The following is a 24,346-nucleotide window of genomic DNA, read 5'->3' as shown; positions in this document are numbered from 1 at the left end:
ATTAGAATATAATGAAGGCAACTCCCAGACTCAAAACAAAATATTGTAGATTCTGGAAATTATATTCTGGAGAAAAAGTGCTGGAGAATCTCAGCTGGTCTGGCAGCATCTTTGGAAAGGCAGTTAATGTTTTCAGACAAATAGGGCTCATCTTCAGTTTTGATTTTTAACATTTTTAAACATTGGTGGATAAACTCTTCTTCGGCAAGACTATGCAAGGGTATCAGATATAGACGGAAATGCGGATTTTAGGTTACAAACCGATTAGCCATCATCTTATTGAATGGCAGAACAGTATTGAGGGACTCAATGGCCTACTCCTGGCCATTGTTTATATGATTGTAAGGAACCAATTAAGGTCTAATCCTATAGTTGACAGTCCCTAACTCAACCCTAAAGGGTGCACAGGAACAGCAAGACCCTAGTGAATACAGGTGTAAACCAATAATGGAAGCAGCTAAGAGAAGGTGTTATGAAGTTAGTGTGAAAAAATGGTAAAAGTATAAAATGGGGAAAAGCATTGCATCATCCCTTTAAAAGATGGTGTTCTTTTCAGTGCTTAGAGTTAAAATTGATGTCTGAACAGGAGTTAAAGTGCAGGTACACCGATTTGATTAGATTAGATGCCCTACAGTGTGGGAACAGACCATTTGACCCAACAAGTCCACACCGGCCTCCTAAAGAGTAACCCACCAAGATCCATTCCCCTACCCTATATTTATCCTTGATTAATACACCTCACACTATTAAGCAATTTAGCATGGCCAAATCACCTGACCTGCACAGCTTTGGAGTGTGGGAGGAAACCAGAGCACCCGGAAGAAACCCACGCAGACACAGAGAGAATGTGCAAATTCCACACAGTCAGTGGCCAGAGGCAGTAATTGAACTAGAGTCTCTGGCGCTGTGAGACTGTAGTGCCAACCACTGAGTCACTGTGCACCCTTCAATAGAATAATTTTTTAACGAGTCCACACTGACGGCCAATCTGCAACCCACCTAGACCCATTCCCCATCAACTCTATATTTTACCCCTGACAAATGCAATTAACCCACACATCGCTGAACACTATGAGCAATTTAGCATGGCCAATTCACCTCACCTGCATATCTTTGGATTGTGGGAGGAAATAAGAGCACTCAAAGGAAACGCACGCAGATATGGGCAGAATGTGCAAATTCCAAACAGACAGTGGCCCAAGGCAGGAATTGAACCCGGGTCCCTGGTGCTGTGAGGTAGCAGTGCTAACCACTGAGCCACCTTTGCTGCCTCAAACATTTTGCATCAAACTTTCAATCAGCATTTTTACCAAAGACAACAAGCCTTTTCAAATTCAACTAATTTTAAAAGGCACTTGGAGTCTAAGGACCAATTAAATTTAAATCTAATAGTGTTGACAACATCGGACCAATCAGGATGTAAAAAATAAAGTAATAGGTCAGCACGGGTGTAAAAGATTGGAGCGTGAGGAGAGAGCCAACTGCCATCTGAAGAGGTAAGAAATCTCCACTCTCAGGAAAAAGAATCTTTTCATCAAGGTACACGGTACGTTTAGCGAATATCCTTGACATGAGAATTCAAAGAACAGAGGCACTCAGAACAGAAAAATTACAGAGAAAACATCCCCAATCACAAAATCAGTGGAGAGGGAGAGGAACATTCCAGAAGACACAGTCGAATTTTGAGAAACTAAGTTTTAATTTATTGTTTCTTATTACATGGATTTAAGTAAGTGGGGCCTGGGTTATTGAAACAACATACCAATAGAATTTCATTCCGTTTGAGAATAGATAGTAGTTAGGGAGTAATTGTTCAGTGTGTTAGGAATTCTGTTAATTTGTTCACTATTGAAGTTAGATAAATAAATTGTTACTTGTTACTGAGACTATCAGAGATTCCATTCAGTTAACAACTCCTTTATAACTGATTGGGTGGTGAAAGGGAGGTTATACCCTTTGTCACACTTCTTTTAACAGATTATGAGGTGAGGTGCTCCTCTCTGGGTGCTTTGGCTTTAGTTATCATGGGAGTCAACCTCCACTTTGTAACAAGAGCAAGCAGCTAAAGGATTCGGTATATCTAGCTTCCATAACAGGCATCAAATATGGAGAAAGGAGGTTATGTTGAACTTGGATAATAGATTAGATGGATCTCTACTTGAGTAATGGGTACAGCTCTGGGCACTGCACTTCAGGAAAAATGTGAACACATTGGAGAGTGTAGAAAGCATTTACATGAATAATTCCAATTATAAGAAACTTGAATTGATATTGGAGGGGGTGGGATGATTTTTCTTGAAGAGAAGACAGAGTTTTGTAATAAATTCTCAAAATCTGTAGAGCTGGACAGAGTAGATGAGGAGAACTTGATCATGCTCATGAAATGATTGAGAATGTGAAGGCACAAATTAAAGGTAATTTACACAAAAGTGCAATGAGAGAAAAAAAAATCTTTCCATACAAACATAATAATAATAAAAAAAGAACTATGGATGCTGGAAATCAAATAAAAACAAATTGTAAGAGAAATCCAGTAGTATTAGCAGCACCTTAGATAGAAATCAGAGAGATAATGTTTCAAGTCCAGTGACCCTTCTTCAGAACAGAACTCCAGCAATTTGCGTTTTTCACACAAAATGTAGTTTGGGTCTGAAACACACTGCCTGGAAGCATGGTGGGGAGAGGTTGAGTTGCAGCATTCAGGAGGACATGAGATAATTGTTCAAACTGGAAGAATCTTCAGAGTCATTAACTAAAAGGCCAGGGAATGGCAATAAGTCATAACCAATGTTACCACTGAGCTGTGCAGCTTGTGGGAAGCTCTATTCAGGCCTCAGGCCGCTTCCATTTCGAGAAGCCACAGAGCTTAGAGGTCAATGCAGTGGGAAAATAAATTAGTGGATCGTTTTCTAATAAGACTCCGAGTGCTTGCACACAATGGACCAAATGGCCTCTTTATGTATGCTTACAGTTCGGTGACTCTCTTAGACCCACTCATTATGGGGAAGACACAAAAATAGCAATAGGAATTCAAATTTATTTAATTATCAGCGACAAAATATTGCACTGACAAAGACAGATCTCATAAGTTATTTATTTGAAGGCAAACTAAATGGAGGTGAAGGTTGTTAGGGTAAAGACAGTATTATTCTGCTTTCATTAGGTGGTGTGACAGAAATATAGCAGAGATTGAAGTAGATTCCCAACAAAACTGAAATCAGAAAAAAGCTATTTCTATAAAGGGCAAGTGGAATGAATGTTTATGGAGCAGCATAGCACAAGGAAGTGCTTTGGCTCATTGAGCCTGTGATAGTTCCTTATAGCAGGCATTCAGTTAGCACCAACTCCTCTGCCCTTTTTCCACTGATGTAAGCATCCAAATCCCATTTGAAAGTCATCACTGAATCTGCTTCCTTCACCCTTACAGATCATAAATCACTATATTAGAAAAAAATCATATCGGTATACCAGAGTTATTGGCCTGTCAATGTAAACACTTTGTCTCCAGTTCTCTTTCACAAACCTTCAAAGTTGAGTCACTCTCTTCTCAACCTCTTTTACAACAAAGCAAAAATTCAGCAGCTTTAGTCTTTTAATACAATGTAAGTCCCTATTTCATATAATGGCTCTCGTAAATACGTACCCGTGGGTCTGCTTACTGTGGTTTCAGTTACCTGAGGCTTGAACATATTACATGGAACATTGCAGAAGCAGGCGGGGGCTGCCGGGGAGGTAAATTTCCTATTTAAATAAATTAGTTCGCTGCTATCAGTGGTTTTGGGCTTTCATGGTAATCTCAAAACATACCTCTTGTGGATATAGTGGTCACCCTATATCATCCATGTTTTTCTAAAGTTCTGATGTCCTCCTTAAAGTTTGGTGCACAAGAGATTGACAAAATACTCTAGTTGAGATGTCGTCCACAACCTATAAAAGTTTTACCACAATTTTTTCCGCTCCTCTGCTACAAATCTTAGATGAAGCCAGAGTCAATAAATTATTAAACACTTTCCTTGTTGCTTGAAAACATTAAGTAGACGTAGTAGATGGCAGGACCTGATTTACACAAAGTGGTCCAAAATGCAGAAAAGTTCAAATGCAGATTTGGTTGGTAAAATAGTTGGTTTCAAGTCATTAAACTCTGGAATGCTATATAAAACATTAGCACCATTTCCTCCCCATGAAATAACATAATACCCATCACTGCATATCTTCTAAAATCATTTCATAAAAATTGGAGAATTCTGGCAATACCAATATTTGTTCCCCATTGCCAAGTAATCTTGAGAAGATGATGAGCTATCTGCTTGAGGAATCCCAGCCTCTCTTGCACAGTCAAGTTCCCAGTGCTGTTAAGGGAACTCGAGAAATTTGATCAAGTTCCAGTAAGCAAATAGTGATATGGTTCTTTATTAAGATGTGTATGACTTGGAAAGCAACATGTACTTGGTTGTCTTCCTACGCACCTGCTCTTTTTGATCTTCTGTGTGGTGGGGATTGCAGGTTTGGAAGGTACTGAAGGAGTCTTAGAAGGTTACACACTTTAGCCACTGTGGAATGGTGACAAAGTGAATGAATATTCAAGTGCAATAGGAGTTCATTAATTGGACTGCTTTGCCCTAGATGGCATTTCTTCAGAATTACTGGAACTTGACTCATCTCAGTAAGAGGACAGTATTTCATCCAATATTCCCTACTTTGAGGAATTAGCCGAAATATTTATGACAGAATTATGAACCTCTCAACTGCTATTGTATTTACATTTCTGGTCAACTATAACTCCTACTTAAGCCCAGGTTAACAACGATTGGAATATTACTTCTGGTTGATAAAGGTTACTAACATCCTTAACCATTATCAAACAATGAGCTTTCATTTGCCAAATCGACAGCATGAATGGAAACATGAACAAATTTATTGCAAACTCATTGGCTACTCAGTCAGCAGTAAAATCTCATTCATATCCCAGAATGCCACTATGTATACTTTTTTTTTTACACTTTTGCTCATTCCACATATAATGGATAAAAATAAAAAGTTATTTCATCATGAGAGGGAGGTGACTGGTGGTCGTCCAACTTGAATTCACCTGGTGTCTCAGGCAAGTGGAGAGATTGAGAATGGGAGTCCTTCATAGTACCCTCAGCCAATGCAAACACTGAAACCACACTGTTGGTGACACTCTGTATCGCAAGTCAGCCATCCAGCCAACTGAGCTAACTTAACACCCTATAGCAAATAAGGAGAAATATGCTAAGCAAAACATTTGAACCTCAGTTCTTCTAATAAGCTCTTTTAATGTAATATTTACCCTTTTAAGAGTGAAGTTTTTCGGTGATGTAACTATAAATCTGTCTTCCGAAATGATTTTAAAAAAAAAATCAGTAAATGCTTTCAATAATGGACTTTTATTATCCATTATTTCAACTCAAAATATATTCACAACACTGACAATAAAGCATAGTCTCAGAAAAATAATCTTACTTGGATAAAGGCAGTGGCACTGAGGGTTTCTCTGGTCGTCTAGGAGGCACAGATGTTCGAAAAGGATGACCTTTCAAAGGGAGGCTGGGCTTTTTAGGTGGTACCATTGGGGCGGTTGGTTTTGTTGGCTTCTGATCATCTGTGCAGAGGGAAAAATAAAGACTGCATAAAATTTCATCTCTGTCCACCTATAGTCCAAATTGTTGCCCTCAGATTCAAATAAACATCAAGATATCAGGAAATATGTTCTCAAACTTAGCATTTATCAATGGCAAAAGTTTAAATTCAGAAACTTGGATTCATTTATATTCTAAAAGGCACTCATTGGATTGGCAAAGAGCAAATGCAACACCTTTGTTCAAAAAAAGGAAAAAGAATGAGAAAGCAAACCTTTGTACAGTTAACCTAACATCTCTCACAAAGGAAATTGCTAACATCCCAATATTAAGTAGATTACAATAGGATACTTAAAAATTATATGGGATCAGGTAGAGTCAACATGGCATTTTGAAAGAGAACTCCCGCTTGGATATAGAAATGGTTAGTTGACAGGATGGAGAGAGTAAGAATGAGTGGTTCATTTTCAGGCTGGTAAGCTATAAATGGTATAGTGCCATAAAGATCAGTACGGGAGCCTTAACTATACGCAATCTGCACAATGACTTTGATGAAGGAGATAATTATGTACTAGTTAAATTTCCAATTATACTATTTTTAGTTGGAGAATAAGATGTCCAGAAAGGATGAAGGGTTTATGAATGGAAACAGATAGGCAAATGAGTAGGTAAACGTGGCAGATGACGTGTTGTGTCGGAATATGTGAACTTGTTCACTTTGGCAGGAAGATCACAAAAGTAGAAAATTATTTAAATAGAGAGAGATTATAGAACTCAATGGCATACTGTGTTCCAGTACATGAATCACAAAAGATTAGCATGCAGGTACAGCAAGTGATAAGGAAGACAGTAGATTTGTGTTTATTATGGGGCAATGGAATAGGACAGTAGTGGAATTTTACTGCAGCTACACAGGACACTGGTTAAACCACTTCAACAGAAGTGTTCAGTTTTGGTCCCCATATCCTTTATCAAGTAAGAGTTACAAGCCAATCACAGAAGTTTTACTTGACTAATTTCTGGGGTGATGGGCCTAAGAGATAGAGAAAGGCTGAGCAGACTCTATTTCCATTGGACTTAAGAAGAATGCAAAATGATCTTAATGAAACAAGAAAGGTTCCAAGTGGACATGATGGGGTGGTTAATGGGAGGATCTTTCCTCTTCTGGGGAAGACTAGACACATTTTAGGAATGAAGTGTATGGTTTTCTCTTAGCTCTTTCCCAGAAAGCAGTCCAGGCTAAGTCATTTACTGCATATTAGGAAATGTTAAGACTTTTGATAGAAAGGGGAGTCAAAGTTTATGACAGGGAGACAGGAAAGGGGACTTGAGATCACAGCAAGATCAGCCACAGTCTGATCAAAAAGGTGGAACTGTATCAAAGGCCCAAACAGCCAACTTCTGCTTTTTAGTTCCTATTTATTTCTACCTATTCACTAGTTAGGACTAGGTTAATGTTGCATGTTTTGTTTTCCTGGAAACAGTGTCTTTTTCAAGTGATATTGCTCTACAAAGCACAGAATGATTATTTTTAGACAAATGATACCCAGTCAGAACATTGCTGAACATTGTTGGATTAGGTAATAGGTAACCATACTAGAAAATCGCATTTCTTTCACATTATGATGAAGTCAGATGAAGTTAGGGTAAGTTAATTAATATGTCGGGATAAAAGAAGAGCCACTTTATGAATATTTCATGACTCAACAGTCAAGAGTTAAATAGCACAGAAATATAGCCTTTGGTCCTATTCGTCCAAGCTGACCAGATAACCTAAACTGATCTCGTCCTGTTTGCCAGCATTTGGACCATATCCCTCTACACCTTACCTATTCATATATTCACCCAGATACCTTTTAAAATGTTATAATTGTACCTGCTACCACCACTACCTCTGGCACTGCGTTCCATCTGTGCAACATCCACTGCATGAAAAATTTGCCCCTCAGGTCCCTTTTAAATCTTTCTCCTCTCACCTTAAACCTACGCCCTCTAGTTTTGGACTACCCCGCTCAAGAAAGATGACTTTGACATGTAAGGAGTTAGAACAGAAGGTACTGGAGAAACTCATCAAGTCTGACCACATCTGTAGAGAGAGAACAGAGTCAACATTGAGTCCAATGTGTGGCAGTGCACTTTTTAAAAATATCATTAAAAAATATCTATAACCTCTTCGAAGCAAGCAACTAGGAAGGCATATACAACATTGGTGAGGGTGTACCTTTTGTATTGTGGATAGTTCTGGCACTTCAGGCAGAGCAGGCTCAAGGGGAAGAATAGCCAGATTCTGCTCAATCTTTGGAAGAAACTAGCTTTGACATACAAGTGGGTGCCAACATATTCAGTTTATAAGTTTTCTGAAACATATTTCCCAACTGACTTTTGGCAAAATTAACATTCAAGCATGATTAAAGGCCTTGTGCATGAAACTGGGAGGCATTCTCACTGTTTTAGATATTTTAAACATCACTTGCAATACTGCTGGACTTAAAGTTTAACTGCCAACTGCTCCAATATGTTTGGGTTTTGGCAAATATTCAGCCCAAGAGAATTATACTCTCTTGTGATAATGAAATACAGTGCTGCACGCACACCACTCCCCACCCCCCAACATCCAGTTCCCCATTTTAATTCAGAATCCACCCCTTAAGGTAAATCCTGAGGCAGTTACAGACTTCAGAAAATATTGCTCTGACAGTGGAGTATTTTAAGGCTCTGACGTCGGTATTGAGGCTTACGAGTCATTTCTTTACACCTGGTCCTCCTACATGCTCTTTTGTTGCATCTCAGTAAATCAAGGAAAGTAGTTCACACAAAAATAAAAGCAAAGTCTTGCAGATGCTGAAAAAAAAAACCCGGTGTGAGTAAAGTTCAGAAAGTCTCACAATATACGTAGAGAGGAACCACATTTGTGGGCGGCACGGTGGCACAGTGGTTAGCACTGCTGCCTCACAGCGCCTGTAGACCCGGGTTCAATTCCCGACTCAGGCGACTGACTGTGTGGAGTTTGCACGTTCTCCCCGTGTCTGCGTGGGTTTCCTCCGGGTGCTCCGGTTTCCTCCCACAGTCCAAAGATGTGCGGGTCAGGTGAATTGGCCAAGCTAAATTGCCCCTAGTGTTAGGTAAGGGGTAAATGTAGGGGTATGGGTGGGTTGCGCTTCGGCGGGTCGGTGTGGACTTGTTGGGCCGAAGGGCCTGTTTCCACACTGTAAGTCTAATCTAATCTAATCTAATTAACATTTCAAGTCCAATAAACCTTGTTTCAGGATCCTAAGTGTAAACTGTTCTTCAAACAGTGTAGGCACACGGCATGATCTTGCTGTCCAATTACAAGATTTTCAACTATTAGGGCAGAAACAAATTTTTGGTCGATGGCGTAAAATAACTTAAAAGTCAGATTCAGAATTCTAAGACTTACTTCCTCAAAAGGGCCAGAGCAGAAAGGGAACAGTGTAATAGATAGTCTGAGGGATTTGGGATTGAAGTCGGACATGAGGATGGATTTAGGATTCTCTTCTTTAGTGCCAGACAAGTTAAATATGCCACACATGGTTACTTGATGTGCCACAAAATGCAAATGAATAAAATAAATTGAAATTCATTGATTTTATTCATTTGCATATACAAAATGAAGTCAGCTTGAGTGAAGAGTGGCCTCATTGTATTATCTGTGGAGGGTAACCACGTTAACATTTCAAGTCCAATAAACCTTGTTTCAGGTCCCCAAGTTTAAACTGTTCTTTAAAAGTGGAGGTACACAGCATGATCTCAGCACAATCACACAGCATGGAAGGTTACTTCTGTCATGGTCTAGACTGTGCACACAACCTTCTGTAGTTTCTTATGGTCCTGGGCAGAGCAGTTGCCATATCAGGCCGTTATGCATCTGGACAGTAGGCTTTCAATGGTACATCTCTTCCAAATCAGGATGGTATTGGGGACTTGGAAGAGAACTTGCAGTGATGGCATTCTCATTTATCTGGTGCCCTTGCTGTTCTAGGTAGCAGAGATCATGGACGTTGCTAGGTAAGTTGCTGGAGTACATCTTGTAGATGGCGCATATTGCTGCCATTGTGTGTTGGTGGTGGAGGAAGTCAATATTATTGTATTATTATTGAGAACATGTGGAATTATAATACTCAGTTGATATAAGGTGCTTCTTTATAACTTTTTAAGCCCTTGAATGCAGACCAGAATAAGGATCTTATTCTTCATGCAAAGAACAACTCCGAAAACAATCAAGATCTGTATCTGGATTGTGAAGTACAAACTGCAAAGCTGACAAACAGGACTGAACTGCAGTGATGAGGAAAATATCAAATACAGGTCAAGCGAGGACTGATGAGCAACAAAATCAAATCTGACTGATGAATACCATGCCACAGTTTTACAAGTCACAGCTGATTCCACATTAGTTTTAATATTCTCTCACAATCACTCATCCATACTGAAACAGTTCAGCCATGAGGGTGCCACTGTGCGTTATGAGTTACCAGTTTCATTTGGCTTCACATTTTCAACTCACCATCTTATTCATGCATGAAACCTGTGCTTTATCAAATCAGTCCAATTTATTCCAGCCACTATGTGGTGAGAAAACTAATCCAATTTACAACAAATATAACAAGAAAAAAAACTAGTAATTGGTAATAACATCTATTAATGAGCCTTAAGCTCAAATAACACAGAAAAAGTAAATTTTCTTTTTCTGCCTTCTGCTGAGTTAGTTCATTGACATGCTGAAAACTAATTGCTTAAAACGAAACTGGTAACTCATAACACAGTGTTACCAAATAAGGTGTGCTGCTAAATTGTTTGAAGATATTTTCGTAATATTGTAGTTCCATGAACACCTTCTGTATGGATCAAATCATTAGCACTGCAATATATAAACTCACTAGATTTCCTTTAACAGACAGATGTACTTAGTCATTGGTATCAGATGTGAAGATATATCCTTAGATTGCATAATTTCTTCAAATGGAACAAATATTCTTTCATATTTTAAGGAGAGAAACTAGAGACATTTTCTCCAAAAATTTATGACCACGAGAGATGCATGATAATGGAATTAACTCAATTAAGCGTCATCATAATTTTTTTAAAAAAAGATGTATTTAGAACCTTGTCAGTAATCTGCATCCCAACTTATTTGGTCTATATTCTAAAACTAGACTTGGGGAGCTTCATGAATGTTTTTATCTTTTGCTTCTCTACAGACAAATTTAAAATCAAAAATTTCAAGAAAGGATCAAGCCAATGACCAAAAAGAAACACCAGTTGGTCATTTATTTTAAACTCTTGATAGTCTGAAGTCATGCAAAATGCAGCCAAGATAAAGTGAGCAGATATCAAGACTACCTCTTCAAGAAAATGTTTCAGTTTTGAGTTGCATTAAAACAAAAGGTTGAAATAATATATGTAATTAACAGACCCCAAGATTGTGATAAACCTGGATAACAGAGGATAAACACTGGAAGATAGTTGTGCAATCAATTGTTTTGAAGGTGCAGAAAGGAGGAAACAGCATTTACCAAGATTGCTGTGCTTTTGTTAGGATCACTTAATTGCTACATTAGGGCAGAGACCTGATCATAAACATCCAAACTTACATTGAGATATATATGGACCCACACATGCAACATCTCAGAAAAACCACCTAATGAAGGAGCGGTGCTCCAAAAGCTAGTGCTTCCAATTAAACCTGTTGGACTATAACCTGGTGTTGTGTGATTTTTAACTCAAAAACGTTTTGAAAGGGACATTGATTGTAGGGGATAGAAAGTGCTGTTTTTAAACAGGAAGTGGTAAGTATGACATTGAATAAGAGATGGACAATAATGGAGGAGGGGGAAACATGCACAATTTTAGCTTCTTTTTGAAGCAAAAGCAATTTCGTCTCAACTGCAAGATTAGCTGAGGCTTTGCGGAGAATGAAGCAGGTGGAGAGAGAGAAGTAAGAAAAGCAGGTTCATTTCTAAGACATAAAATGATTGGGGAATATTTGGTTAGGTGGGCAAGCAGTAGAATTGGAAGTGATACAATGGTCTCTATCCTCCTGAAGCTTGACCATGACTTCTTCATTGAAACTGATAATGGAGAGAAAAATGATAAAGAAACTATGATTAATAAAGATTTAATAACAGAAAAATAGACCAGAGTTTTCCTTTTGCCCTCCAGGGTGATTTTTGAAGATAACATTTGATACTCTAGCCAGATCTGAGGCAAGGAATTTGCTCAAGGACGTAACATGTACTGGGAAATAGAGAAGGCATGTCAGAAAGGCAAGGTCACAGTGATCATGGGAGACTTCAATATGCAGGTGGACTGGGTAAATAATGTTGCCAGTGGATCCAAAGAAAGGAAATTCATGGAATGCTTACAGGATGGCTTTTTGGAACAGCTCGTCATGGAGCCCACAAGGGAGCAGGCTGTTCTGGACTTAGTGCTTTGCAATGAACCAGACTTAATAAAAGATCTTAAAGTAAGGGAACACTTAGGAAGCAGCGATCATAACATGGTAGAGTTCAGTCTGCAGTTTGAAAGAGAGAAAGCAAAATCGGATGTAATGGTGTTACAGCTAAATAAAGGCAATTATGAGGGCATGAGAGAGGAACTGACAAAAATAGACTGGAAGCAGAGGCTAGTGGGGAAGACAGTAGAGCAAAAATAGGAGTTTGTGGGTATAATTGAGGACACTGTACAGAGGTTCATCCCCAAGAAAACAAAGATTATCCGGGGAGGGATTAGACAGCCATGGCTGACAAAGGAAGTCAGGAAATGTATTAAAGAAAAAGAGAGATCCTATAAAGTGGCCAAGAGCACTGGGAAATCAGAAGATTGGGAAGGCTACAAAAACAAACAGAGGATAACAAAAAGAGTAATAAGAAAGGAGAGGATCAAATATGAAGGTAGGCTAGCCAGTAATATTAGAAGTGATAGCAAAATTTTCTTTCAATACATAAGAAACAAACGACAGGCAAAAGTAGACATTGGGCCACTTCAAACTGATGCAGGAAGCCTAGTGATGGGAGATAAGGAAATAGCAGGAGAACTTAACAAGTACTTTGCGTCAGTTTTCACAGTGGAAGACATGAGTAATATCCCAACAATTAAAGGGAGTCATGGGGCTGAGTTGAGTATGGTTGTCATTACAAAAGAGATAGTGCTAGAAAATCTAAAAAGTCTTAAAATTGATAAATCTCCTGGCCCCGATGGGTTCTGAGAGAGGAAATAGCGGAGGCATTGGTTGAGATCTTTCAAGAGTCACTAGAGTCAGGGAAAGTTCCGGATGATTGGAAGATCGCTGTTGTAACCCCCTTGTTCAAGAAAGGATCAAGACAAAAGATGGAAAATTATAGGCCAATTAGCCTAACCTCGATTGTTGGTAAAATTCTAGAATCCATCATTAAGGATGAGGTTTCTAAATTCTTAGAAGAGCAGAGTCTGATTAGAACAAGTCAACATGGATTTAGTAAGGGGAGGTCATGCCTGACAAACCTGGGGAATTCATTGAAGAGGTGACAAGTAGGTTAGATCAGGGAAACCCAGTGGATGTGGTCTATCTGGACTTCCAAAAGGCCTTTGATAAGGTGCCACACGGGAGGCTGCTGAGCAAGGTGAGGGCGCATGGTGTTCGAAGTGAGCTACTGAGATGGATTGAGGATTGGCTGTCTAACAGAAGGCAGAGAGTTGGGTTAAAAGGTTCTTTTTCGGAATGGCAGCCGGTGACGAGCGGTGTCCCGCAGGGTTCAGTGTTGGGGCCACAGCTGTTCGCATTATATATTAATGATCTGGATGAAGGGACAGGGGGCATTCTAGTGAAGTTTGCAGATGATACGAAGTTAGGTGGACAGGCAGGTAGTACTGAGGAAGTGGGGAGGCTACAGAAGGATCTAGACAGTTTGGGAGAGTGGTCCAGGAAATGGCTGATGGAATTCAACATGAGCAAATGCGAGGTCTTGCACTTTGGCAAAAAGAATAAAAGCATAGACTACTTTCTAAACGGTGAGAAAATTCATCAAGCCAAAGTACAAAGGGATCTGGGAGTGCTAGTCGAGGATTCTCTAAAGGTAAACATGCAGGTTGAGTCCGTGATTAAGAAAGCGAATGCAATGTTGTCACTTATCACAAAAGGGTTGGAATATAAAAGCACCGTTGTGCTACTGAAACTTTATAAGGCTCTGGTTAGGCCCCATTTGGAGTACTGTGTCCAGTTTTGGTCCCTACACATCAGGAAAGACATACTGGCACTGGAACGTGTCCAGCGGAGATTCACACGGATGATCCCTGGAATGGTTGGTCTAACATATGAGGAACGGCTGAGGATCCTGGGATTGTATTGATTGGAGTTTAGAAGATTAAGGGGAGACTTAATAGAGATGTACAAGATAATACATGGCTTGGAAAGGGTGGACACTAGGAAATTGTTTCCGTCAGGCGAGGAGACTAGGACCAATGGACACAGCCTTAAAATTAGAGGGGGTAAATTCAGAACAGAAATGCGGAGACATTTCTTCAGCCAGAGAGTGGTGGGCCTGTGGAATTCGTTGCCGCAGAGTGCAGTGGAGGCCGGGACACTAAATGTCTTCAAGGCAGAGATTGATAGATTCTTGTTGTCTCGAGGAATTAAGAGCTACGGGGAGAATGCTGGTAAGTGGAGTTGAAATGCCCATCAGCCATGATTGAATGGCGGAGTGGACTCGATGGGCCGAATGGCCTTACTTCCACTCCTATGTCTTATGGTCTTAAGTCTGCATCCTTGGACTTGAGGAGCTAAAGACATGGGCCTGATTGGGAGATCAGCCCTGGTGGGAGAAAATAAAGTTTCTTCTCGGGACCAAGATTTCAGAAGATGAGAGAGAACAAGTCAGCATCAGGGTAAAATTAAAGGTACTAATAAATCCCAGGAGAAAAACTGCAAATTATGATAAAGTATAATGAAATATAATCATTCCTGGACACTGGATTAAGCAATTAACCTTAAGTACTCTTCCACAGCTCAGACCATTGTAGGGTTATCTGAAGGCATTGCAACTTTTACTAGGTTATTCTGACCCTCAAGTAAGAAAGATTTAAAGTTTAACATTCACTCCTCCATTCCAATGTTTAGCAAAGCATGAAGTGTGAACTCAAAACTTTGAGACTAATAATGAATCCTTAAGCATTTGCAAAACCAAAATGTCACACATTGACGGAGACCTTCTGCAATCAATATGACATTCGAAAACCAGCACAGAATTACTGTTTGCTCCAGTCATGTAGAAGCTCCGGTTTTGCCTTCACAAGTCTTTGGAAAATGATTTTTGTTGTTTGTCCTCGACACAATAAGGAGCAGAAGTAGGCCATTCAGCCCACGGTCAACTTCACCATTTGAATAGAGCACGGCTGATCTGATAACTCTCTACTCCACTTTCCTGCCTTTTCGCTATAAGTCCCGATTCCTCTATTGATTGAGATAGAGGGATGATTCAGTCTTGAATATACTTAATGATACAGCCTCAACAGTATCCTCTGTGGTAAAGAATTAAACAGTTTCACTACCCCCACATAAGAAATTCCTCCGCTCGTATGTCTTAATAGGCGACTTTTATTCTGTTTTATGCTCTCTGGTCCTAGGCTCTCCCACAAAAGGAAATCTTTCCATATCTACCCTGTCAAGCCCTCTAAGAATCCTGTGTTTCAATAAGATCTCCTCTCAATCATCTATATTCAAGCGAGTACTGGCCCACCTTACTCAAGTCCTCCTAATAACACAGTCCCTCTGTACTTCGTATCAGTATCATGAACCTTCTCTGGACTGCTTCCAACACCAGTGTATCTTTCCTTTTCTTAGATAGGGGGTCCAAAACTGTTCAAAGTATTCCGAATGTGATCTGACAAATGCTTGATTTTTTTTTGCCTGACTTTAGATTAGATTAGATTACTTACAGTATGGAAACAGGCCCTTCGGCCCAACAAGTCCACACCGACCCGCCGAAGCGCAACCCACCCATACCCCTACATTTACCCCTTACCTAACACTACGGGCAATTTAGCATGGCCAATTCACCTGACCCGCACATCTTTGGACTGTGGGAGGAAACCGGAGCACCCGGAGGAAACCCACGCAGACACGGGGAGAACGTGCAAACTCCACACAGTCAGTCGCCTGAGTCGGGAATTGAACCCGGGTCTCAGGCGCTGTGAGGCAGCAGTGCTAACCACTGTGCCACCGTGCCGCCCACTTCCTTATTGTTATACACTATTTCTTGAAAAAAGCCAACATTGCATTTGCCTTCCCTATAACGCATGAAATTTAGATGCTAGCTTTTTACAATTTATGGTTAAGGACACCTAAATTCCTCTAACTTTCTACAGTCTTCCTCCATTTAAACAATATTGAGCTGCTCTACTCTTCATGCCAAATTGCATGACCTCATATTTTGCCACATTTTCCATTTGCAAAGTCTTTGTTCACATACTTAATGGGTCTGGATCCCTCAGCAGACTCTACGTGTCATCCTCATCACTTGCCTTTCCACTTTTGTGGAGTTACCGTTAAACTTAGTAAAAGTACAGGGACAAGGCAATTCTGGATCTGGTGTTGTGCAACGAACCGGATTTGATCGGGGACCTCTAAATGAAGGAGCCATAAGGAGGTAGTGACCGTAATACAGTAGGCTTTAATCTGCAGGTTGAAAGGGAGAGGGTACAATCAGAATTGACAATATTTGAGTTGAATAAAGGAAACTATGGAGCTATGAAGGAGGGGCTGGCCGAAGTTCAATGGTGCAATACCCTAGCAGGGATGGGAGTGAAGCAACAATGACAGGTATTTCTGGGTATAATGCAGAAGATGCAGGATCAGTTCATTCCAAAAGGGAAGAAAGATCCTAAGAGGAGGCATGGGTAGCCGTGGCTGATGAGGGAAGTTAAGAAACATAAAAAGTCAAAAGGAAAAAAGTATAACATAGCAAAGGTGAGTGGGAAAACGGAAGACTGGGAAGTTTTCAAAGAACAACAGAGGATAACGAAGAAGGAAATACAGAAAGAAAGAAATGAGGTATGAAGGTAAACTGGCCAAAAATATAAAGGAGGATAGTAAAAGCTTTTTTTTAATGTATGTGAAAGGAAAAAAATGGTTAATGGTCAAGACTAAAATTGGGCCCTTGAAGACAGGAACAGGGGAATATATTACAGGGAACAAAAATGGCAGAAGAGTTGAATTGGTACTTCAGATCTGTGTTCACTGGGCAAGACACAAGCAATCTCCCAGAGACAATAATGGCTGAAGGACCTGAACTGAAGAGAATTTATATTTGCCAGGGAATGGTGTTGGAGAGACTGTTAGGTCTGAAAGGCTGATAAGTCCTCGGGACTTGATGGTCTACATCCCAAGGGTACTGAAGGAGGTGGCTCTAGAAAGCGTGGATGCATTGGTGATCATTTTCCAATGTTCTGTAGATTCAGGAACAGGTCCTGTAGATTGGAGGGTGGCTAATGTTGTCCCATTTTTCAAGAAAGGAGGGAGAGAGAAAGCAGGGAATTATAGACCAGTTAGTCTGACCTCAGTGGTGGGAAAGATGCTGGAGTCAATTATAAAGGATGAAATTATGACACATCTGGATAGCAGTAACAGGATAGGTCAGAGTCAGCATGGATTTATGAAGGGGAAATCATGCTTGACTAATCTTCTGGAATTTTTTGAGGATGTAACTCTGAAGATGGACGAGGGAGTTCCAGTGGATATAGTGTATCTGGACTTTCAGAAAGCCTTTGATAAAGTCCCACATAGGAGCCTAGTGAACAAAATTAGGGCACATGGTACTGGGGGTAAAATACTGACTTGGATTGAAAGTTGGTTGGCTGACAGGAAACAAAAGAGTAGTGATAAACGGCTCCATTTCAGAATGGCAGGCGGTGACCAGTGGGGTACCGCAGGGATCAGTGCTGGGACTGCAGCTTTTTACAATATACATTAATGATATAGATGATGGCATTAAAAGTAATATTAGCAAATTTGCTGATGATACAGAGCTGGGTGACAGGGTGAAATGTGAGGAGGATGTTAGGAGAATACAGGGTGACCTGGACAGGCTAAGTGAGTGGTCAGATGCATGGCAGATGCAGTTTAATGTGGATAAATGTATGGTTATTCACTTTGGTAGCAAGAACAGGAAGGCAGATTACTACCTAAATGGAGTCAAGTTAGGTAAAGGGGCAGTACAACGAGATCTGGGTGTTCTTGTACATCAGTCAATGAAAGCAAGCATGCAGGTACAGCAGGCAGTGAAGAAAGCTAATAGCATGCTGGCCTTCATAACAAGAGGAATTGAGTATAGAAGCAAAGAGGTTCTTCTGCAGCTGTACACGGCCCGAGTGAGACCGCACTTGGAATGTTGTGTGCAGTTTTGAGGAAAGACATTCTGGCTATTGAGGGAGTGCAGCGAAGGTTCACGAGGTCAATTCCCGTAATGGCAGGACTATTGTATGTTCAAAGATTGGAGCGACTGGGCTTGTATACCCTTGAGTTTAGAAGGCTGAGGGGGGATCTGATTGAGATGTACAAGATTATTAAAGGATTGGACACTCTGGAGGCAGGAAGCATGTTTCCGCTGATGGGTGAGCCCCGAACCAGAGGACACAGTTTAAAAATAAGGGGTAGGCCATTTAGAACAGAGTTGAGGAGAAACTTCTTCACCAGAGAGTGGTGGGTGTGTGGAATGCTCTGCCTCTGAAGGCTGTGGAGGTCAAGTTTCTGGATACTTTCAAGAAAAAGTTGGATAGAGCTCTTACGGATAGTGAAATCAAGGGTTATGGGGATAAGACAGGAACAGGATACTGATTGAGGATGATCAGCCATGATCATAATGAATGGTGGTGATGGTTCGAAGGCAGAATGGCCTAATCCTGCACCTATTGTCTATATTCACTCCTCATCCAAGCCAGTAATATCAATTATAACCAATTGGGGCCTCAGCACGGATCTCTGTGGCACAGCACTAGTTACAAGCTGCCATCCTGAAAATGCCGTACTTCTCTGATTGCCTTCTCCCAACTCTATCTTCTACTGGTTGCCCAATCCTCTGTAAGTTATCTTTAAAGTACTAACTCTAATAACATGGTCTCTAATCTTGTTATGGAGCTTAACGTGTGGCATCAAACTTATCTGAAAATCAAAATAGCTTTTTTCGATCCTACTGTAACCTCTCGAAGAACTGTAGTACATTTGTTGGGCATTATTTCCATTCATGAGGCCATGCTGACTCATCTTACTCATTTATTTCTAAATGCTCTGCTATTACATTCTTCATAACAGATGCTAACAATTATCCAACAACACACATTAAGCTAATGATCGATAGTTGCTTATTTATTGTCTCCTTCTCTTTGTAAATAAAAAAGTGCCATATTGTCAGATTTCAAATCCTCTGGGATGCTAAGGATTCCTGAAGGATGCACTGGGAATAATCTATCAGATTGAGGAATTCATCAGTCTTTAACCATTACCAGATTTTCTTTAGTGGTAGTTATTGTACTTATTTCCTCCTTTTCCCCCCAGAAAAAAATTAGGAATAATGTCATCTCCTGTGAAGACTGAAACAAAGTATTTAATTAACTCCTCTGCCATTTCCTGGTTTTCCATTATTATTGCCAGCCTCACTCTCTAAAGGAGATATTGTATGAACAGAAAACAGGCACAGCTTGGTTAGCCACCAGTGTTTGATATAGAAAAAACCAAATGGAATAACAAGGTATGCATTCTAAACACAGAAACAAAAGCACAGAGAAGAACCATTTAGAAGTGTTGTTATTTATTGTTTAACACTGAAACAATGTAGGAGGGACTACAAGTAGCTTAGACAGAAGCAGTGGCAAACATTTTCAGACCGCTTAAGACAAAATTTATTTATTTATTATTGTCAATGTGCACCAAAGTACAGTGCAAAGTTTTGCTTAAGAGCAGTACAGACAGATGATAGTAAGCAAGGGTGATTTAGATGATTTAGTAAGCTAGGTATAAAAGATTTAGAGGCATACAGGTAGCATTACATAGGACATACAAGAGAGATTAATATTAGCAAAGATCAGCATTGTTAGAGGCTAGAGAGTCCATTCAATAGTCTAAAAATGGCTGGGGAAAAAAAAACTGTCCCTGAACCTACTGGTGCATGTTCAGGTTTCTGTATTTTAGATTAGATTAGATTCCCTCCAGTGTGGAAACAAGTCCACAACAACCCTCCGAAGAGTAACCCACCAGACCCATTCCACTACCCTATAGTTACCCCTGACTAATGCACCTAAAACTATGGGTAATTCAGCATGACTATTTCACCGAACCTGCACATCTTTGGATTGTGGGAGGAAACCGGAGCACCCAGAGGAAACACACACACACAGCTGTCCAAGACAGGAATCGAACCTGGGTCCCTGGCGCTGTGAGGGAACAGTGCTAACCAGTGAGCCACCGTGCCTGATAGAAGAGGTTGTCGGAGATCAATACTAGGGTGCAAAGGGTCTTTGATCATGTTGGCAGGAGGACATGTAAAGAGAGTCCATGAATGGAAGGTCGGCTCACGTAATGTCCTGGACTGTGCACACCACCCTCTGTAGTTTCCTACAGAGCAGAGCAGCTTTCATGGCAGAGCGTTATGCACCCTGACAGTAGGCTTTCAATCGTGCATCTCTACAGGTTGAGGAGAGTCATTACGGTCATGCCAGATTTCCTGAGCTGCCGAGGAACAGGCAGCATTGCTGTGCTCTCATGAATGTCGCAACAACATGGAAAAACCAGGACAGGCTGTCCATTATCATCACTCTGAGGAACTTGACACTGTCCACTCTCTCTATCTTAGTTCTGTTGGTGTAGATGGGGGCATGTTCTCCCCCTTCCTTGCTAAAGTCAGTGATCAGTTCTTTTGTTTTCCTGATATGGAGGAAAAATGTGGGCCTCAGTACACCACATCACCAAACCCTCCCTCTCCTTATGACTGGTCGCTGTGAGATAACCATTCAACTATGGCAATTAGTAAATTTGTATGTGGCTACACACTTGCATTTGAAAATAAAATTAATAAGTATATTCATGATCTCAAAAGTTTGGTGTAAATTTAAGGAGATAAAAGATCAACACCTGCTCTTAAATACAGAGTAATTTAAATACAGTGAAACTAATCAGAAAAAAAATTCAAATATCATAAAATAGTCTCACTTAATTGTTCGGCAAAACACAAAAGTGAGATTCAAAACGTGGAATTATTACTGAAATATGATTCAAATGCAGAATGTGACAAAGAGGCATGAATGTTCTTTCATTTTTTTAAAAATATTATATCCTAATTCGGAAAAAAAAGTAGAAACTAGCTCAGTTTCTCAAGAACATTCAAAGTTGACATTCAAGCTCTGACCTATTTGTTTAAAAAAACCCATCATAACACTGCCAAACCACTTCCTGACCCGATTCATGGCAGAATGCATAATTGTGACAGCAACATTATTTTCTTGCCTTCTGTAGGCTTACCACAACCTTCTTATTCTGCTTAATTTTCCATGTCACACATTAGTTTGGACAAATCAGAGCTGACCAAAGTGAAATATACAAGCCGGACTTGCAAAAAAATTCATTTCCACCCATTGACTGTAGTTTCACCAGTCATGTTTTAAACCTGCATTGTTCAGGCTGCAAACATCTTTCAATGACATATCATTTCCTGAGCCATTAGCTCCATTGCTGTATAATTATGGTGTATATATATGTTGCCATTCAGAAAAAATATCATTTATTTCTCAAGAAATAATTCCAATAAATTGAGGAATATTTGTCAATCTTCATCCCCCATGTGCCCCTGCCCCCAACAAATTATTACAGTTTTGATATTAATGAGGTTATTTAATCAAATGTTTTGGCACCCTCTCGAAAGGGTCAACACTATCAAGCTGAGAAAAATACAATATGGTCAGGTAAAATTTGTCTCATTATTTATGCAAAATAATGTGAGAACACGGAGAAATATAGGGGAGAGTAGAGGAGATGGACTGCATAATCTTTCCCAGATGCATTCCTTCTTTGTTCTCAAGAACTAAATCCTAATTAAATACAAACTTTATCTGAGTGCATATTAGTTTCGATTTAGTCCAAACCATGGGAATGTTTACTTAATACACAACATCAATTTCAATTTCAATTTCCTTTCAAACCAACTAAAACAGAATTTGTTTTTGGTGAGGTAGGTCTGGGAAGAGAATGAATTGATGTCCACATATAAGCATGTGCATAAAAATGTATGTTGGGAAACTAATGCATGATTAGATCATGGCAAACAAAATCAAGACCAGTTCACAGCAGGAGCTGCCTTTTTTCTTAAGGCAAAAGGAGCTGAATCTCTCACTCTACAGCACTGAAGACAAAATTTAACATGGCGCTATTTGATCTTCTAAAAGAAATTACAATGAAATCTTTGAGATGAATATAACAAATCAACATTTATTTCATAAAGTCAAATTCTACTGCTCTATTGGAAAGGCCCAACAAAATGAATGGGTGGCTCAGTGGTTAGCATTGCTGCCTTGCAGCACCAGGGACGATGTGTGCAGTTGCACGTTCTCCCCATGTCTGCGTGGGTTTCTGCCAGGTGCTCTGAATCCCCCTCAGTCAGGATGCAGATTAGGTGGATTGGCCAAGCTAAATTGTCCATAGTGTCCAGGAATATGCAGACAAAATTATTGGATAGGGTAAGGTAGGGGGTGGGTTTGGATCGGATGCTCTTCAGAGGATTAGGACACACTCGTTGGACTGAATGGCCTCTTTCTGCACGGTAGGGATTCTACGATCACGGCAATTCAAATTCAAATTTTGATACTCCGTTCAGAATATCAAGGCAGGCTAGATCTGTTTCTTTAAAAAAAAACTAAGCTCTAAAAAGATAAAGCAGGCAATTTCACTTATTCTTAATTACACTACACAGTTTACATAAATGCTATTAAAATATTCAATTTGAATTTAAAAGATGTACACAAGTTTTCATAATAGGAATCCAAATGTCACCTTTTGCTTCACTCCTTGAAGAAACAGAGTCAGTTGTGTCTGGAAGGACTTTTTTAAGTTCAAGCTTCTTCTCAGCAGATGGTGGTTCAGGTTTTGAGGCTGAAAGATGCAACATTTCATCTAAGTTGTTTTACCCTTTTTTCAGGCATCAAAAATTGCTTCCATCAGTATTTGAAAGCTGTTTAATTAGTGGTTTTCTTTTTAGAAGAAAAAAGCATTACGATTTGTAAGCAGTTATGTAGTAACTTCCTGTATTTTATCTACGTACATAAATGGGCCAATGGGTAAGAAGGGGCAGGATTTATAAAAAAAAGCAATTGAAGTGAGTTACGAACAATAACTATTTATTTCACTAAATTTTAAACAGTAAAACAGAAGAATTATACAAATTATAAAATCTGTAATATTACGCAAACTGCATTTTCATTAAACTGATCTTAAGCATCAAAACATAATCCATCTTTCCAATCACTACATAAAATTTGTTCAACCACTTTTGGTTTGATTTGAAGATTTTTTTGAATTAAGATGATTTTTTCAAAGTTAATTCAAAAGTTTAATTCAAATCTATGTACGATCTCCTATATTACTGTTCAGTCCTTTGTAAGTAAATTGGAAACAGTATTGAAAGAGAGACCGGCTCGCAGTTAAGATTATCCTTGTATGCAAGCCAGGAACGGTCAAAATTAATGATTCCAGTTACCTTTGTAAATTAAAATTTCTTTAATGCTCACATTTCAAAACACAAACTGTCAAATTAAGTAATTCGTTAGACAGCTGACATTGCTTCCCACATGTAAACCTCTAAATGTGGCTCATTAAAACAGCAAATATTTAAGTCTGTACATCTCTATGACTATTTCCAGGCACCTTTCTCAAAAGCCCACCATTAGTGAGATCATCCAACATGAGATCAGCCACACCAGCTCACAGCTCCCACTGTACAGAGATGTTGTAAGTCTGTTTTAATGCAGTGTTCTTACCTGTGGTCAGAAGATCTAGTTCAAATATCACCTGCCCAAATCATGTGCCATAACATGCCTGAATAGGTTAATTAAAACATTTCGACAGGCTTGTTATCACCACCCTCCTGCACTGTCTGAGACCCAGACTGTAGCTCACTTGTGTCCCTGATAAGAGTAAATTTCCAACCACAATACCTTTGCCAGATAATCTGGTTTCAATGAGGGAACCACTGAATAAATGCTAGCTTCCTTCTTGAAGCCAACTCTATAAGCATTCAGGCAAAACTCCTGCAAAATTAACTGAATTGGACATTTTTCAGCCAGCCAGAAACAGTGTGCCTCCAATCAGAATTTGTTCTCTCAACTTTCAAATGGTCTATTTGAAAAAAAGTGACTGGCAAAGACAACACTTGAAAGATGCCTTGAAGTGTGGTGAATGACTGGGAGCAGCTTACTAGTGAAGTCAAAATAATGGCAATTCGAACATCAAGCTACATCTTGTCGAGTGGATTTCTTTAATATAATGTGCTCCTCCTCTCAACAAAGCTCTAATGACGACTGTTAATTGAAACTATAACACTATCAGCAAAGACTGGATTAATAGCAGCTTTCACCTTAGAGACAGAATAGATTTTCCAGATGATGTCAACCAGATGATCTGGATATTTATTTATCTTTACTTGAAAGTCCCAGTAGTGGCTGCTTCGTTACCAGATGAGCAGTAACAAGTACTTCATTGGCAGAGAGCTTTGCTG

The 24,346-nt window shown here is 39.7% G+C and overlaps 1 protein-coding gene across 1 annotated transcript in view; it reads right to left on the bottom strand.

The window, feature by feature from the left end:
* The window catches only part of cd2ap (CD2-associated protein), a 243,817-nt gene that overhangs the window by 31,401 nt on the left and 188,070 nt on the right, over nucleotides 1–24,346 (bottom strand). The window contains exons 13-14 of the mRNA XM_060851280.1: nucleotides 22,627–22,725; nucleotides 5,485–5,623 (exon numbers count right to left, since the gene is read on the bottom strand). Coding sequence (XP_060707263.1) covers nucleotides 5,485–5,623; nucleotides 22,627–22,725 — 238 coding nt within the window. The remainder of the gene's footprint in view (nucleotides 1–5,484; nucleotides 5,624–22,626; nucleotides 22,726–24,346) is intronic.

The sequence above is a fragment of the Hemiscyllium ocellatum genome, chromosome 3, assembly GCF_020745735.1.
Source record: "Hemiscyllium ocellatum isolate sHemOce1 chromosome 3, sHemOce1.pat.X.cur, whole genome shotgun sequence".
In the NCBI taxonomy this organism is placed as follows: Eukaryota; Metazoa; Chordata; class Chondrichthyes; order Orectolobiformes; family Hemiscylliidae; genus Hemiscyllium; species Hemiscyllium ocellatum.
This window is presented reverse-complemented; position numbering and strand designations above follow the sequence as displayed.